Here is a 15614-nt window from a genome sequence, read left to right as displayed (position 1 = left end):
TACCCTAACCTGCCCCGCTTCACCCCGAAACCCTGCGGGACAGGGCCAAGCCCTCTGCCCTTGGCTCAGACGTTGGGGCTCTGCTGTCTGATTGCTGTTTGCGGTCCCGGAGGTAGCGCCCCACCTCTGCGCTCTGGTGCCGCGTCCCGGGACGAGAGGCAGCAAGCCCATAGGACAGACCAGACGGACCGCTGTTCCGGCCGGCGGGGCGCAGACGGGGCCCCTGAGGGCGCGGCGGACCCGTCCCCTCCCCCTCCCGCCCCGCCCGCCGAGCCGGGAGCCCGCGGAGGACGGAGCCGGGGACTGGGGACAGCGGGCGGCGGTGGCCCGGCCCGGCCGGGCCGGGGCGGGGCGGGCCCGCCCGGACCGGCCTCCCCGGCCGGGGCGCCCGCAGCCAATGGGGCGCGCGGGGCCCGGGGCGCGGCGCGGGGATTGGCGCGCGGGGCGGGCGGGGCGGGCGGCGCGTTATAAGCAGGAAAGTTCCGCTCGGAGGGCAGAGCCGCGCGCTCCTCTGGGGTTGGCATCGCCGGGCGCGGCCGCGGGGGGACCGGGGAGCCGGTGGCGAGGGCAGGAGCCCGGAGAGGCCCCCTCGCTCGCCTGGGTGTCCCGCGGGGACTTCGGGGGGACCCAGCGCCCAGGGCTTTTGCGCGCAGCCATGGGCGGCGTCGGGGAGCCCGGCGGGGGGCCGGGGGCGCACGGGGGGCCGGCGCGGCGTGGGGGGCCGCTGCCCGCCTTCCGCTGGGAGCAGATCCGCCCGCACGACCTGCCGGGCGACAAGTGGCTGGTGATCGAGCGCCGCGTCTACGACATCAGCCGCTGGGCGCAGCGGCACCCGGGGGGCAGCCGCCTCATCGGCCACCACGGCGCCGAGGACGCCACGGTAAGGGGCCGCCGGCGCGGGAGGGAGCCCGGGGCGCCCGGTGCCGGATCCTGGGCACGGCGCCCCGCTTTGACTGCGGGGGGTGAGGGGGAGCTTAGCGCCCTCCCCTAGCTGACCTCTGACCTCCTGGCCAGGGACCCTGACTTGGGATGGGCTGGCCAAGGCCTCCTGTGGAGGAAGCGGGCCACGTCCCTGCTGGGAGGACGCACCTCGGGCCGTGGGCCGGGGTCGGAGCTGGGTGGAGGGGGGCTCTCAGAAGTGGGTGTGTCATGACCGAAAGAGCCCCCCCCACACACCTCTGAGATTTCTCCTCTCAGTTCTGGGGTCTCCCCCCCTCTCCCCTCCCAGCCAGGTCCCTCGCGCTGGGTGCCAAGGGCAGGGCGGGGACCCTGGGGGCTGGGCGAGGATGTTCCATCGGAGCTGGGGGCTGGGCGGCAGAGTCCCGGCCCAAAGGTATGCGGCTTGCCCAAGAGCCGCGGTGAATGTCAGAGGGTCAGTGACTCACCTCTCCAGGGCTGGCAGCTGCCGTGGGAGCACTCTGCCAGCCGGGCTGGGTGGGCCTCCTCGGGAAGCACAGTCACCCCTGGCACAGGCTGGCTCCCGAGACCCCGGCTTCCCCTTCCCAGCCCGTGTCTAGACTTGCCGGCCGTGGAGGGGTGTGGCCTGGTCCAGGGGGACCATCTGGCTGGAGTGCAGCGGCAGAGCAGCCAACTAGGACTCCTCACGCCGGTTCCCGAGCTCCCCACGGGGGCAGGGGAGCCGGGCGTGCTCTTCTGTCCTTGGCCTTGGGAGGTACCAGATTCCAGGGGATGAGCCCCTGTCAAAACTTTAGGCGGCAAAGGGAGCGCGTCCCGTCCCAGGAGGGCCGGCTCCCTGTTGCTGGCCCCTGCTCTCTGCCTCCCGCCTCCCACCTCCCGCCTCCCGCCCAGTCTTACCCAGACTCTAGAGCAGCGATTCCCAGCCTCTCATCGCCCAGCTCACGAGCTGTCACAATTCTGTGACAACACACCAGAAATGATAGTGTTCTCCTCTGGCCACACACACACACACGTATAATTTTGATTCATTCACACCGGACAACTACTGTGCTACCTATTGTCATTTTTTAAAAATTTAACAATCGAAGGCAAAGAGGTCAGTGCCCCTGACTAGTCAGGTATTGCATGTTTTATTATTATTATTATTTAATTCGCACCCAAGGATATTTTCCCATTGATTTTTAGAGAGTGTGAAAGAGAGGGAAAGACAGAGAGAGACATGGAGGTGAGAGAAACACATTGATTGGTTGCCTCCTGCACCTGCCCCAACCAGGGCCCCGGGCTAGGGAAGAGCCTGCAACCATGATGGGAATCGAACCCAGGACCTTCAGTCTGCATGCAGGCTGATGCTCTATCCACTGAGCCAAACCGGCGGGGGCAGATATTGCAAAGTTTAAACATTCTTCAGCGCGCCGGTGTTCCTACCGGGGCACACCGTTTGAAAAGGCTGTTTCTAAAGGAAAGAGGGCCTCTTTCCCCACTTCCACCTCAGGAGGCTGAGGGGTGAGGGTCCGAGCCCCCCAAACCTCCAGAAACGGACAGAAAGCCTTGTCCTTGGGCCCAGAGGCCGGGTGGTGGCCACGGAGGTGAAGCTGACCATGGCCAGTAAGTGTGTGACCGTGTGCAGACCCGCATGTGTGAGAGCGCTGTGTGTGTGTGCACCTCTGTCAAGATCTGGGGGTACCAGGTGCCACAGCCCGCCCCTCTCAGCCTGGCTGGGCCCTGGTGCCCCTCACAGACCCTGTGGAAGCGCGTGCTGGCCTTTTCCAAACTCTGGTCTGTAGGGCGGGAGGGGGGCAGGCGAGAAGTCGACAGAAAGCCTTCAGGAACTGCGTGTTCCTCCTTGCTGCCCAAACCCGTGCTGGGGACCCTCCCATGCAGTGTGGGGACCCCCCCCCCCCCATGCAGTGTGAAACCCTATCACACAGTTAGCCCTTGACCCTGAGACCTCCATCAGATGGTTTTCTTACTGATTCATCACCAATGAAGTCTGTTTCTTGTTTCAGAAAAAAATGTTCCCTGGGGCTGGGTCACAGTTCAGCCATTGGAGGCCCGGAGTGACCTTGAACCAGGCATGTCATTCCTCTGAGCCTCAGTTTCCTTATCTGTAAAATGGGGAGAGCAGGGCCAGACAGCAAGCAGCTGAGGGCAGGACTGGGCCTTCGCAGCTCCGTGGCCACAGGGCGGCCACGTCATTGCTCCTGGTCGGTATCTGCCTGATGAGTGTGTGTGCCCTGCAGACTGTGTGGTGCGTGGGGGCAGCCGTGGCATAGCCACTCCTTACTGGGTGACCGTGTCTGGTCCTGCCACGTCTGTCACAGGAAAGAGCCACCTCTTAGCTTCCTCAAGGCCCCAAACGCTGGGCGGGAATGGCCAGGAACACCTGGTCTGTTCAGGCCAAAAGGGTTATGAGGTGGCTGAGGTTGGGGGACCCCCATCTTTGTCCATACGGCCCCACCAGACACACCAGGAATTGGACCAGCCCAGTGGCTGCCCTGCGGGATCTAGCCCAGACCCCAGGCTTCGGATCCCAGGTCCGGGAGACCAGGTGGGGGTGGGGCAGCTGTCCTGCCAGGGCCGTCCATCAGCTGTGCTCATGTCCAGGCAACAGGAGCCTTCCTGCCAGGAAATTCCCAGAGTTCCTGGGCCATTAAGTCAGCCTGTGGCCGTCCTGGGATCCAGAGCGGCACCCCGGGGAGAAGCTCTGGGCTCGGGGCCAGGTTTGTCTAAGAGTCATAGGCGGCCTGCAGGGAGCGGAACCAGCGGGAGAGGCAAGTGCTGGCTGTTGCCAAAGAGGCTGCTGGGACTCCACGGCCAGGGTGTGCCTGGGCTGGGCACCCACCGTGGCTCTGAAGCCAGGTTTATTGTTACCCTCCCTTTTCACCCCACGTCCTGTGTATCATTCCCGCTTCACAGACCAGGAGGCAGGGGCTCAGCTCAGCCAGGCAAAGTGACTCGGAATTAAAAGTTAGATCTGCGGCGGGCTCAGGGCTTGAGCATCGACCTATGAACCAGGAGGTCACGGTTTGATTCTCAGTCAGGCACATGCCTGGGTGTGGGCCTGACCCCCAGTGTGGAGCATGCAGGAGGCAGCCGATCCATGATTCTCTCTCCACTGATGTTTCTCTCTCTCCCTCTCCCTTCCTCTCTGACATCACACACACACACACACACACACACACACACACACACATTGAGTGACCAGATTATTATGATCTCTGAAGGCATAATAATGTTTGTGTGTGTGTGTGTGTGTGTGTGTGTGTGTGTGTTACAGGCCCGGTGCATGAATTCATGCCTGGGTGGGGCCCGGCCAGCTTGGCCAGGGGAAGGGGACATGGGCCTGCCTGCTGGTCAAACTCCTGGTCAAGGGGACAATTTGTATGTTAGCCTTTTATTATATAAGATATACACTGAGTGGCCAGATTATTATGCACTCAGATACATATATATATCAATATATATATATCAATATATATATATATATCAATATATATCAATATATATATATCAATATATATATATCAATATATCAATATATATATATATTTTTTTTTTTATAAAGTCAGGTCTGGGATTTGAACCCACAGCACATGCTCTTTGCCACATGCTATCGATACACTGGACTTAGCTGTTTATTCCGTTTGCTCGCTCACTCACTCACTGGTTTTCATGTTGAGTTGCGGTGCCATCAGCAGACAGCCAGGGAGCACATCCCCGTGTCTGTCCTCGCCGAGGAGATGGCTGTGGAAACCGCCAGGAGGGAGCCCCTGGGCAGGCGGACCGGCTGGAGCACGGGCCCCGAGGGGACCTGCTCTGTGTTCAAAGACCAGCGGGCGGTCTGCAGGGCTGGTGTGGAGCTGGGCGGAGGGGCAGGCGGGCAGGTCCAAGGGTAAAAGCAGAGCCTAGCAGGGCATAGCAGGGAAGCCGGGGGGCTCTGACACAGATCTGAAATGACCCCTCATGGGGAGGGGAGGCAGAGCTGCCCGGGAAGGGACAGGTGTGGTCAGGGCAGAGGCAGGTAGTAGTGTCAGCCCATTTTGCAGATGGGGAGACTGAGGCTGACTCTGGGTGATGGAAAAGCACCTTCTTGGGGCCCTTGAACAGCAGGGCCTCCCTCCTTGGGCTTAGAGGGTGGGGCTGTGTCTGGTGGGGGTCGGGGAGAGGCAGGGCCCATCCTGAGGCTCCAGTGAGGGTAGGGGCAGCGGGGACCGGCCATGACCATGGAGGACCTGGCTTCAGAGCTCACACTCTGCTCCCGCCCACCACGCTGGCTGCTGGGAACACCCTGCTGCCTGGTGACCTGTGACCTCTCTGGGCTCCATGGGCGCTTTTTGCATCCCCACCCCCAGCCCCTTCCCAGGGGCGCAGCGTGCAGAGAGGGGTGCTGGCAGTCCTCCGCGTGTCTTCCCAGGGGTCCCCACGCTGCCATGGGCATCTCACAGAGCAGCCGAGCAGGGCCAGAGCCAAGTGGCGGAGCGAGGACCAGCAGCCAGAGGGCCTGCCTGGGGGGTGTCACCACTGGGCCAGGGGCACATGAGGCCGAGAGTGCTGGGTGGCCGAGTCCCTGAGAGGCGGGCCGGCCGGTCACAGGCCACCAGCAGAGCTGGGACACTGGGCGGCCGCTGGGGGCTCTGTCCTTGAGCTGGGCCTTGCATACAGGTGGGAGTTGGATTTGCCATGTTCCCAGCTGGGTGCCCTGCGGCCTCTTGTGCCTCGGTTTTCACAACTGCGAAATGGGGATACTGTGGCGCTCACCTGTTGGCTGCCTGTGAGGCGTGCCAGGGAGAGGCCGGAAGGGGAGCCTGAGCGCTGGGCATGCGCTCCTGTGCTGTCCTCGCCCGGGAGAGGGGGGAGGGAGGAGCAGGGAGGGAGGGAAGGAGGGCGTGAGGAAATGAGGGAGGGAGGGAAGGAAGGAGGTAGGTCTCCCCTCACCCCTATCTCCATAGCCACTGCCTCCTCAGCAAAGGCTTAAGGTGCAGGCCCAGGTCACCCCCTGCCTACCCCACCCTCTTTCTTTCTTTTTTAAAACTTTTTGTTACCTGAGGATATTTTTCCATTGATTTTTAGAGAGAGTGGAAGGGAGAGAGAGAGACGGAGAGAAACATCAATGTGAGAGAGACACATTGATTGGCTGCCCCCCGCATGTGCCCACCAGGGCTGGGGATGGAGCCTGTGACCGAGGTTTGTGCCCTTGACTGAAATTGAACCTGGGACCCTAATGCTCTACCCACTGAGCCAAACTGGCCGGGGCTCCACCATCTGTCTGATCTGGAATATTCCAGAATCTTTGGAGCGTGGCCAGAAATGGTCCCTTGCTCCTGCTGTATCTCTAGGTGGAGGGGTGCCCCCTCAATTCCCTCGGGACCTGACCACGCAGGACCCACAGCACGTGCCACCCTGCGCCCACCTTCCCTGCTCCCCATCGGAGGGACTCAGGGCAGGCCACAGCCGCTCCGGTCAGCACCAGGCCCCTCTGAGTGCTCCACCTGCTGGCTGTGTCCTCCCACAGAGGGACATTGGGTTCCTGATGAGAAATCGAGTGGAGGGGTGATGTTGGTGACCCCAAGCCCCGCTCGGAGTGGCGGCTCACATTCCCTGCCCGGCAGGCCTGCCCGGCGCCCTCCCACTCCCGCCCTCAGCGGGCGGAGCCTCTCCCAGCGACCCAGGGGCTGAGGCGGGGCTGCGGAGCTGAGCTGAGGGCGTGGGCATCGCAGAGGACCTGGGTTTCACCCCCAGCTCTGCCCTGCAGGCTGCCCTCGGCTCCCAGCACCCGGCCTCCGTTCCTCACCCGCCTCGGGCGGTGCAGGGTCCACTCTTGTCCACGTCCCACCCCTGCTCCCTGCCCCTGCCCCCTCCCTGGCCCCGCCCCCTGCCCGGCCCCGCCCCCTGCTCGGCCCCCAGTCCTACCTGGCCCCGCCCCCTACCCGGCCCCCAGCCATACCTGGTCCCCGTCCCTATCCCGCCCCCGCTCCTACCCGGCCCCCGCCCGGGGCAGCACTGTGAGCAGAGCCGGGCCTGCCACTGGCAGCAGTGTGTGAGGGGCCCGGTGCTACCCCTAGCTTTGCCCCAGGACTCAGGGAGAGACCTGGAGTGCCACCTCCGGCTCGCCAGGTGGGAGGGGGTCCTGGGTTTGTACACGTCCCTGGAAGGTCAGCTCTGAGCGCCCCAGAGCGGACGACGGGTGCCCCGCTGCTTCCTGCAACGTGGCCAGAGTGGCCAAGAGACGCCAGCACCCCACCCCCCCCGCCCCCGTTCCCCCAGCTGTCCCAGGGCAGCGGGTCCTCGGCTGGTGGGACGGCGACCAGCCTCATGGTGAGGGCTCCCCCCCAACACAGACACACACACACACACACACACACACACACACACACCTCGTAGGGCTGCTGAGTGGCCACAAGCACTCTGTCCAGTCGGAGGGTTCTGAGCCGGCCCCCATGGAGGGGAGCGGACAGCGGCTCAGCCTCGCTGCGGCCGGTCCTTAGGCAGCAGCCGGGGACGGGATCACAGAGGGGACAGGCTCCAGGGAAGCAAGCAGTTTGCTTGGGAGTCAAGGTGTGGTCTGGGCCAGGGACCCACCTCGCTGGGAGCACAGGCAGGGGGCGCCCCACCCATACCGCCCTGCTCTCCAAGGACCTGCTGCGCCTCTGTGCATGTGCCTCTGCGTGTGCCCCTGTGTGCGTGTGTGCGTGTGCCCTTGTGTGTGCCCCTGTGCGTGTGCCCCTGTGTGCGTGCCCCTGTGTGTGTGCCCCTGTGCGTGTGCCTCTGTGTGTGTATGTGCCCCTGTGCGTGCGCCCATGTGCATGCCCCTGTGCATGTGCCTCTATGTGTGTGTATGTGCCCCTGTGCGTGCCTCTGTGTGTGTATGTGCCTCTGTGCGTGCGCCCCTGTGCGTGTGCTCCTGTGCGTGTGCTCCTGTGTGTGTGCCCCTGTGTGTGTGCCCCTATGCGTGTGCCCCTATGTGTGTGACCCTGTGTGTGCCCCGGTGTGTGCACCCCTGTGTGTGCCCCTGTGCGTGCTCCTGTGTGTGCGCCCCTGTGCGTGTGCCCCTATGTGTGTGACCCTGTGTGTGCGCCCCTATGTGTGTGACCCTGTGTGTGCCCCAGTGCATGCACCCCTGTGTGTGCCCCTGTGCGTGTTCCTGTGTGTGTGTGTGTGTGCCCCTGTGTGTGTGCCCCTATGCGTGTGCCCCTGTGCGTATTCCTGTGCATGTGCCTCTGTGTGTGTGTGTGCCCCTGTGTGTGTGCCCCTATGCGTGTGCCCCTGTGCGTGTGCTCCTGTGTGTGCCCTGGTGCGTGCACCCCTGTGTGTGTCCCTGTGCATGTGCCTCTGTGCGCTGCCAGGGGAGGTTCAGAGGGAATCGGAGTCAGCGCTCATGGGCCTTAGAAAGGACCGACGTTCTGACACGGGACAGCATTTGAGCCTCGCAGGCAGGATGCTGAGTGGCAGCCAGTCACAAAGGGACAGACGCTGTACCATTCTCCTCCGTGAGGTCCCGGACCCTTACAGTCAGGGGACGGAACGCAGAACTGCCGGGCCGCGGGCTGGGGAGGGGTTTGCGGTCAGTGGGAGCGCCGAGTTCGGGACATGAGAAAGCCCTGGGGGGTGGGGGGGCGTGGTGATGGCTGCCTGCCTGCCTCTGGGGAACGGTGACCGCGTGCACGTACGTGGCTCTGCCGGGTGAGAGGTAAAGCCCGGGGCTCGGGGTGGAGGTCATCCTGTGCACTGCAGGGTGCGTGCGGGCGGCAGCTGATCCGTGTTTCTCTCCATCTCCGTCTCCCTCTCCCCCCCCTCTCTCTAAAACCAATAAGAACATATGTATTTTCGTAATTAAGGAAAACAACCTTAGCAGTCCGGAGCCAGAATGGCCTGGAGTCTTGCCCCTGGATTTGCCTAGTTCCAGGCAGAACGGACCCACTCAAGGTCACAAAGAGGGTCCGTCGAGTCCCTCCCTGCCCCCTCCAGCTGGGCAGGGTCCTGGCAGCTTCCGGGGGACCAGCCTCCCTCCTGCCCTCCCTCCCAGCCGTGTGCCCCTCCGTCAGGGTTCCTCCAGGAGAGGGTCTGCACCCCACAGTGTACACAGCCGCCTCTTCCCTCCCCGCGGGCCTCGCTTATTCCATAAGCTTCACCTTCCCAGCTCCCCTCTCCACCCCCCACCCCCACACTCCTCCTGCCCAGGCTTCCCGGGCCAGTGAGAGAGCAGGCCTCCTGCAGGTGTGGCCCCTGAGGACCCGGGAGGGGGGTTGGGGGGGCCGGGGTTCCCCAGCTGCTTCCCCTCCAGGACTGCAGGACGCCTGGCAGTGAGGACAGGCCCGGCTGCCACTTCTGTTTAACTCACCAGCAGCTGGAGGCTCGCTATGAGAGGACAGGGTCCGCCCCTGTCCAGTCCCCTTCCTCAGCGGCACCTCCGTCAGCAGCCCAGTCACCTACCCAGTCACCTACCGGGGCCCGGGGGACAGCACCGCCGGCCCCTGCCTCCTCAGCTCGGCGGCAGGGGCTGTGGCCGGCTCCTCCACCTCTGAGCGCCCCGAGGTGACAGCAGCTGAGCTGTGAGGGGCAGCGAGCCCCTGGCACCAAGGCCAGAGCGGGAAGGCTGAGGGTCCTGGGGTGCCGGTCAAGGTCACCGCACTCGGCATGCCCAGGCCCCTCCCCGGCCAGTGTCTGGCCCGTTATCTGTCTCTCCCTCCGATCCCCGCGCCTGCACTGCTCCCACCCACCCTGCTCTTCACAGAGGAGGTCAGACTTACTTCATTTCCTTTTTGAAAGGCCCAGTTTCTGCTCCAGCTTTTAAAACCTAACGGGTTTGACTGCTGAGTGTCCTCCCTGCAAACCCCCGAGAACTCAGCCTGCCTGGCCCTCTGTGAGCGGCCCCTCCCTCCCCCGCGGCCAAACGGGACTCCCGTGACCCAGACCTTATTTTCGATGCCGCAGAAAAGCATGTGACTTCCAGAAAGCTTCCCAGAGATTTTTTTTTTTTTACGTTGTAAACGATCGTAAAAGGAATCACGAGGCTTTCAAGGAGACCTCCAAACCTGGAGACGTGTGCACCAGCAGGTGGGGAGAAGGCTGCACACAGTCCGAGCAGCCGGGCCTGGCTGGCAGGGTCCCGGGGCCGGAGAGGACCAGGCGGCTCCCGGGCGAGGCTGGCCCCTGTGCGGCTTGTCCTGTGGCCACGGAACAGCCAGCAGAATCCGCCCGTCTGTCTGTCTGTCTGTCTGTCTGCTGTGCCCTCCCGTCAGCTGTCCTCGAGCTCGCTGGCGGCCTCTGGGCGCTGCTCTGCAGTCCGTCTGCCTGTCTGTCCGCCCACCTGACTGTCTGCTCTCCCTCAGGACGCCTTCCGTGCCTTCCACCAGGACCTCAGCTTTGTGCGCAAGTTCCTGCAGCCCCTGCTGATCGGAGAGCTGGCCCCCGAGGAGCCCAGCCAGGATGGAGCCCAGAACGTGAGCCGCGGCTGGTGGAGGCTGAGCCATCGGGGCGGGGTGGCGGGGGGGCACGGCCATAGCAGCTCCGCCGGCAGTGCCCCAAGGGGACCAGGGCCACGGTGTCTGCCGGCCCCTCCTCGGCAGGCAGGTGAGGGTGAGCTGCAGGGCCGCCTCCAGGAGCCCTCCCTGCTCCGGGCCTGGCATCCCCGTCTACAAGGAGCGTTTGGATGAGCTGAGCTTGAAGGGCGCAGCCCACTCCGGCTGTTCCTGCTGCTCCCAGACACCCACTCTTTGCAGGGGGGCCTTTGCCTCCAGGTAGCAATCCAGGCCACACCCCAAGCCCGGAGCCCCTGTCTATCTGGCCCTTTCAGCCACACCCCTGGGGCCTGGCAGGGCAGAGTGGCTGCGGGGCACTTCTGGGGGCAGCCGGGACTTGGCTTCCCCCCCTGACCGGCCGCTCGCCGTGCAGGCCCAGCTGGTGGAGGACTTCCGCGCCCTGCGCCAGGAGGCCGAGGACATGAGGCTGTTTGAGGCCCAGCCCGCCTTCTTCGCACTCCTGCTGGCCCACATCCTGGCCCTGGAGCTGCTGGCCTGGCTCATCGTCTACCTCCTGGGCCCCGGCTGGCTGCCCAGCACCCTCACGGCCCTCATCCTCACCGTCTCCCAGGTGACCGCCACGTGCCCCGCCCTCTTGCAGCCCCCGACCTGCCCAGCGGACACACGTGGACATGCCGGACTCACTTGCTGAATGAATGAATGAATGAATGGACGAGTGAATGAATGAACGACGGAGCAGAGACTCCATAGGTGTGTATCTGAGGGTCAAGCTGCATTTTATTTAACTAATAAATGAATTACTTTAAGCCTCACCTGAGGACCTTTTCCCCTGGGCTTCTAGAGTGGAAGCGGGGAGGGGAGGTGGGCAGAGCAGGGGAGAGAGGGAAGTGTCTACCTGAGAGGGACACATGGATGGGTTGCCTCCCACATACTCCCCCCTGGGGCTGGGCAACCTGTCACCGAGGGATGAGGTACGTTGACCTTGACCGGGGAATCGAACTGGCGACCCTTGGGCAGGCGCTCTGACCCTGGAGCCTGCGGCCAGGCCTCCAGCTGCATTGCAAGGAGCTGAGGAAGCGCCTTCCTTAGCCCTGAGCGAGCGCAGGGCAGGGAGCCAGAGGGCGCTACCCGGGCTCCATGACGTGCAGGCCCCAGCCCGCCTGGAACTCGGTGTTCTGTGCAAAGAGGAAGCTGGCGGACCGGGTCCTAAAAGGGACGGGTCGCTGTGGGTGTGCCCCGTGAGCTGAGGGTGCACTGGGACTCCAGGGCTGGGCCCCCCAGGCAGCCAGCACCCTCTCCCATGGCCGGAGTCAGGGGCCAGGGGCCCTGAGCCTGCCCTTGTCCCCAGGCCCAGAGCTGGTATCTGCAGCACGACCTGGGCCACACGTCTGTCTTCCGGAGGCCCCGGTGGAACCACGTGGCCCAGCAGTTTGTGATGGGGCAGCTCAAGGTGAGAGCGGGCACGTGGCAGGCAAGCAAGGGCTGAGCCGGGGTGCCCAGCGCGCGGGCACGGGTGGTGGGCGTGGCCGGCCCCCCTGAGCCCCGTCTCCCCGCAGGGCTTCTCCGCCCACTGGTGGAACTTCCGCCACTTCCAGCACCACGCCAAGCCCAACGTGTCCCACAAGGACCCCGACGTGACCTTGGCGCCCATCTTCCTCCTGGGGGAGTCGTCCGTCGAGGTTCGTGGGGAGGGCGTGGACCCCAGCGGCTGGGCCTCCCGGTGGAGGGGGGCCGGGCCCTGACCGAGCCCCCACTCTAGTTCCAGGCTGAGCCCCTAGCCCAGAGGTGCCCCCTCCCCACCGCCCAGCCTGCTGTGACGAGGGGCGTGGTTGCTAGAATCTAGAGTTGTCGTTGCCGGGGGGGGGGGCCCCCCCGGTTGGCCCCCTGCCCCTGCCCGGGAGGAGGGGGCCCCGGAGAGCGCCACCCCAGCGGCCGCCTGTCTCCACAGTACGGCAGGAAGAAGCGCCGATACCTGCCCTACAACCACCAGCACCTGTACTTCTTCCTCAGTGAGTCCCTGTCCCCCCTCGGCGGGGGCACGGCGGGGGGCACGCCTGAGCCTACACTGTCCGCTTGTGCCCGCTGGGCAGCTGCCGGCCGCCCCTCGGGGAAGGGGCACCTGTCAGCCATCCTCCTCACGGCGCCTCGCAGCCCCTGCTCTGCCACCCCTGCCCGCAGCCTGAGCCGACCGCCCCATTGCCACGCCTGTGCCCTCGCTGGCCCCTCCTGGGGTGCCCCCTGCCAGCGCCCTCGCCTGCAGGGGGGCACGGAGGCGGTGAGGCCAGGGGCGGCCTGAGGAGGCTCGGCCGCGGAGGGGAGAGCGGGGACCAGGCCTTGGGGGTGATGGGGCCGTCCCTGGCTGGGCCCCGCATCCAGGGCCGGGCATCCCGGAGTCGCAGCCCCACGAGGCCCGCGGGCGCCGCCCGGTCTGAGCCTCTGTCCTTGCAGTCGGCCCGCCGCTGCTCACGCTGGTGAACTTCGAGGTGGAGAACCTGGCCTACATGCTGCTGTGCCTGCAGTGGCAGGTGAGCGCGGGAGGGGGCGCTGGGAGCGGGGCGGGGGGCTGGGGGCGGGGGTTCTCCCCGGGGTGGGGATCCCCCCGGATGACTCCACCCAGCAAGTGTCTCCCAGGCAGGGGTTCCCCACCCCAGCCTCTGCTGGCACCCTCACTTCCGTGCTCACTGGGCCGGGCAAGCCCCCACCTCCACCCCCCTCCCCCGGCTGCGAGGGGCAGTGTCCTGCCCAGGGCTCCAAGGCACCTCCAGCAGGAAGGGGGCGACCTCTGCCCTCCGCTCTCTCAGGACCTGCTCTGGGCCGCAAGCTTCTACTGCCGCTTCTTCTGGTCCTACGTCCCCTTCTACAGCGTGTCCGGGGCCCTGCTGCTCTTCGTGGCGGTCAGGTACGGGGTTCACACGCCGGCCGCGGGCCCGCCACCGCCCTCGCCCTCGGAGCCTCCACGTGCCCGTCTGCGGGACGGCCAGCAGGACAGCCTCCCGGGCATGGGAGACCTGGGTGACAGGACTGGCGGGCTGCGCGGGACGTGGGTCTGGGGGAAGCGGCCCCGTGGATGTCCGCGGGGGAGGGGGAGCCGCAGCCCACCGCACAGAGGAGGAAGCTGAGGCAGCGCTGAGCCTTCCCCGCAGGGTCCTGGAGAGCCACTGGTTCGTGTGGGTCACGCAGATGAACCACATCCCTAAGGAGATTGGCCACGAGAAGCACCGGGACTGGGCCAGCTCGCAGGTGGGCAGCGGGGTGAGGGGTGGGGGGGGTGGGGTGGGGGCGGGGGCACAGCTGAGAGGGAAGGGGGCCCCTGAGGGGCTCGGGGCCTCGTGCCCGCCTCCCTCACCGGAGCCCCCGCCCGCCCCCAGCTGGCGGCCACCTGCAACGTGGAGTCCTCGCCCTTCATCGACTGGTTCAGCGGGCACCTCAACTTCCAGATCGAGCACCAGTGAGTGCGGCCCGGGCCCCGGGGTGGGCGTGCGTCCTCCACGGCAGGTCTGGCTCCTTGGGGCCGGGGAGGGTGTGAGCAGGGCCGGGGGGCGCGGGGGGAGGAGGGGAAATGGGTGGTGGCCCCTCTGGCACCCTCTCCTCCGGTGCCAACACGTGCCTCCCCACCTCCCCCAGCCTCTTCCCCACGATGCCCCGGCACAACTACCACCGGGTCGCGCCGCTGGTGAGGGCGCTGTGCGCCAAGCACGGCCTCACCTACGAGGTGAAGCCCTTCCTCACCGCCCTGGTGGACATCGTCAGGTGCGGCTCCTGGTGGCTCCCGGGCCCTGCCCCCGTCCCTCCTGCCCGCTCTGAGCCCCCAGCCCCGCTCGGAGCTGGCCAGGAGGCCGTGCCCAGCAGCCTCTCTGTCCCCAGCCCTTGGCCTCCCTCCCCAGCCTTCACGCACCGGCCCCCTGCCCTGGGCCCAGGCCCCGTCCGAGGTGCCACCAGGGCTCTGGACCCCTGCCTCCTGGGCCTGGCATCCTCGCAGGGGACGCAGAGAGCAAGCGCCTAAAATAAGGAAGTGACAGAAAACAAAACTGCAGAACCTACGGATGGAGGCCGGAGGGGGCTGGGAGCGCTGGGCAGGGGCCACAGTGGCTGGTGGCGGGCAGGGGCCGGCACTGAGGTGACGAGGGAGCAGACAGGCCGGGAGGGGGGGGGGGGGAAGGGCTGGCCATGGAGACGTGTGAGGAAGAATATTCTGGGCAGGGAAAGCAGTGCAAAAACCCGAGCAGGTGCGGGTGTGTGGGCGCCGCTGAGCGGGAACTGGCGGGGGGTGGGCTTGTGTGACCCACAGGAATTGGTTCTGGGAAGATGCCCTGCCTGTGAGAATGCGCAGGAGGGGGGAGAGCGGAAGCAGACAGAGCGGGTGGGCCCCTGCGGCAGTCCCGGCGGTGAGGGAGGGTGGGCCGGGCGGCAGGGGCCTGGGCAGTGGGGAGCGGGGCCAGGCCCCCAACACCCACCCCACCCCACCCCTGCCTCCCAGGTCCCTGAAGAAGTCTGGCAACCTCTGGCTGAAAGCCTACCTCCAGCAGTGAAGGTGGCACCCGGGGCGCCCCACGGCCAGTGGGCAGGCTCTGCCCCGCCACCTCCTGGCCCTGCCACCTTCCCTCCGCCCTCTCGCAGCCCTAAGACCACAGCTCTGGGCCCTACAGGACAGGGCGAGGGGGATGGGACATGAAGCCGCAAGGTGAGCATGGCACGTTTTCCTGGAGCAAAAGTTTAGGCAACCTGTTATTTTTATATAAAGACAACCCCAGATCTACGATGGAATAAAGTATTGAACTTGCATGAATTTTGGAGCTGGATTCCGCCGAGATCCCCAAGAGGAGTTGAGGGCCACCGGGGTGCTGGGGGCGGGAGGATGGGGGGATGGTGGGTCGGGAGCTGGCAGCTGCGTGGGCTTACACAGCTAAGGGCCTGGCTCCTTCCTGTGCTGCACCCCCTCCCCAGCAACCTGGGGGGTCACACAGGCTCCCCTCTCTGTACTCCTGGGCACAGCGGACCAGGTCCTGGGCTGAGGGCCACCGTGCAGGTGGACGCATGCGGGATGGAGAAGCCAGTACGTCCTGGACCTGCACTGCCTTCTCCCGGAGCCTCTGACCCCACACAGGTGGCGCCGGCTCTCCCCGGCCTGCCGGGAGCGGGTGCTTTGCTGCAGCTGCAAAGACTTCCATCCTGAAGTCTGAGAGCAGCTTGTGGGCTCACCCTGCGGGCAGCCACTGC

General features: G+C 65.5%; 1 protein-coding gene across 1 annotated transcript; it reads left to right on the top strand.

Moving 5' to 3' along the window:
* The first annotated feature begins 486 nt into the window (after window positions 1-486).
* On the top strand, window positions 487-15183 carry FADS3 (fatty acid desaturase 3). Its single transcript, XM_036417210.2, has 12 exons — window positions 487-880; window positions 10248-10358; window positions 10810-11007; window positions 11746-11847; window positions 11954-12076; window positions 12346-12406; window positions 12846-12922; window positions 13199-13296; window positions 13541-13637; window positions 13766-13845; window positions 14022-14147; window positions 14875-15183. The coding sequence occupies exons 1-12, from the start codon at window positions 656-658 to the stop codon at window positions 14924-14926; spliced, it is 1350 nt and encodes a 449-aa protein (XP_036273103.1). The 5' UTR covers window positions 487-655; the 3' UTR covers window positions 14927-15183.
* The last annotated feature ends 431 nt before the right edge of the window (window positions 15184-15614 follow it).

The sequence above is a fragment of the Pipistrellus kuhlii genome, unplaced genomic scaffold, assembly GCF_014108245.1.
Source record: "Pipistrellus kuhlii isolate mPipKuh1 unplaced genomic scaffold, mPipKuh1.p scaffold_m20_p_59, whole genome shotgun sequence".
NCBI lineage: Eukaryota > Metazoa > Chordata > Mammalia > Chiroptera > Vespertilionidae > Pipistrellus > Pipistrellus kuhlii.
The sequence above is the reverse complement of the archived record's forward strand: the minus strand, read 5'-3'. Positions and strand labels throughout refer to the sequence as shown.

Excerpts from the sequence above, each read along its gene's own strand:
- FADS3 (XM_036417210.2), top strand. The coding sequence starts at position 656 with ATGGGCGGCGTCGGGGAGCCCGGCGGGGGGCCGGGGGCGCACGGGGGG. Across the intron at positions 12,077-12,345 it reads TGGGGGAGTCGTCCGTCGAG|TACGGCAGGAAGAAGCGCCG; the intron begins GTTCGTGGGGAG and ends CTGTCTCCACAG. Across the intron at positions 13,638-13,765 it reads GGGACTGGGCCAGCTCGCAG|CTGGCGGCCACCTGCAACGT; the intron begins GTGGGCAGCGGG and ends GCCCGCCCCCAG.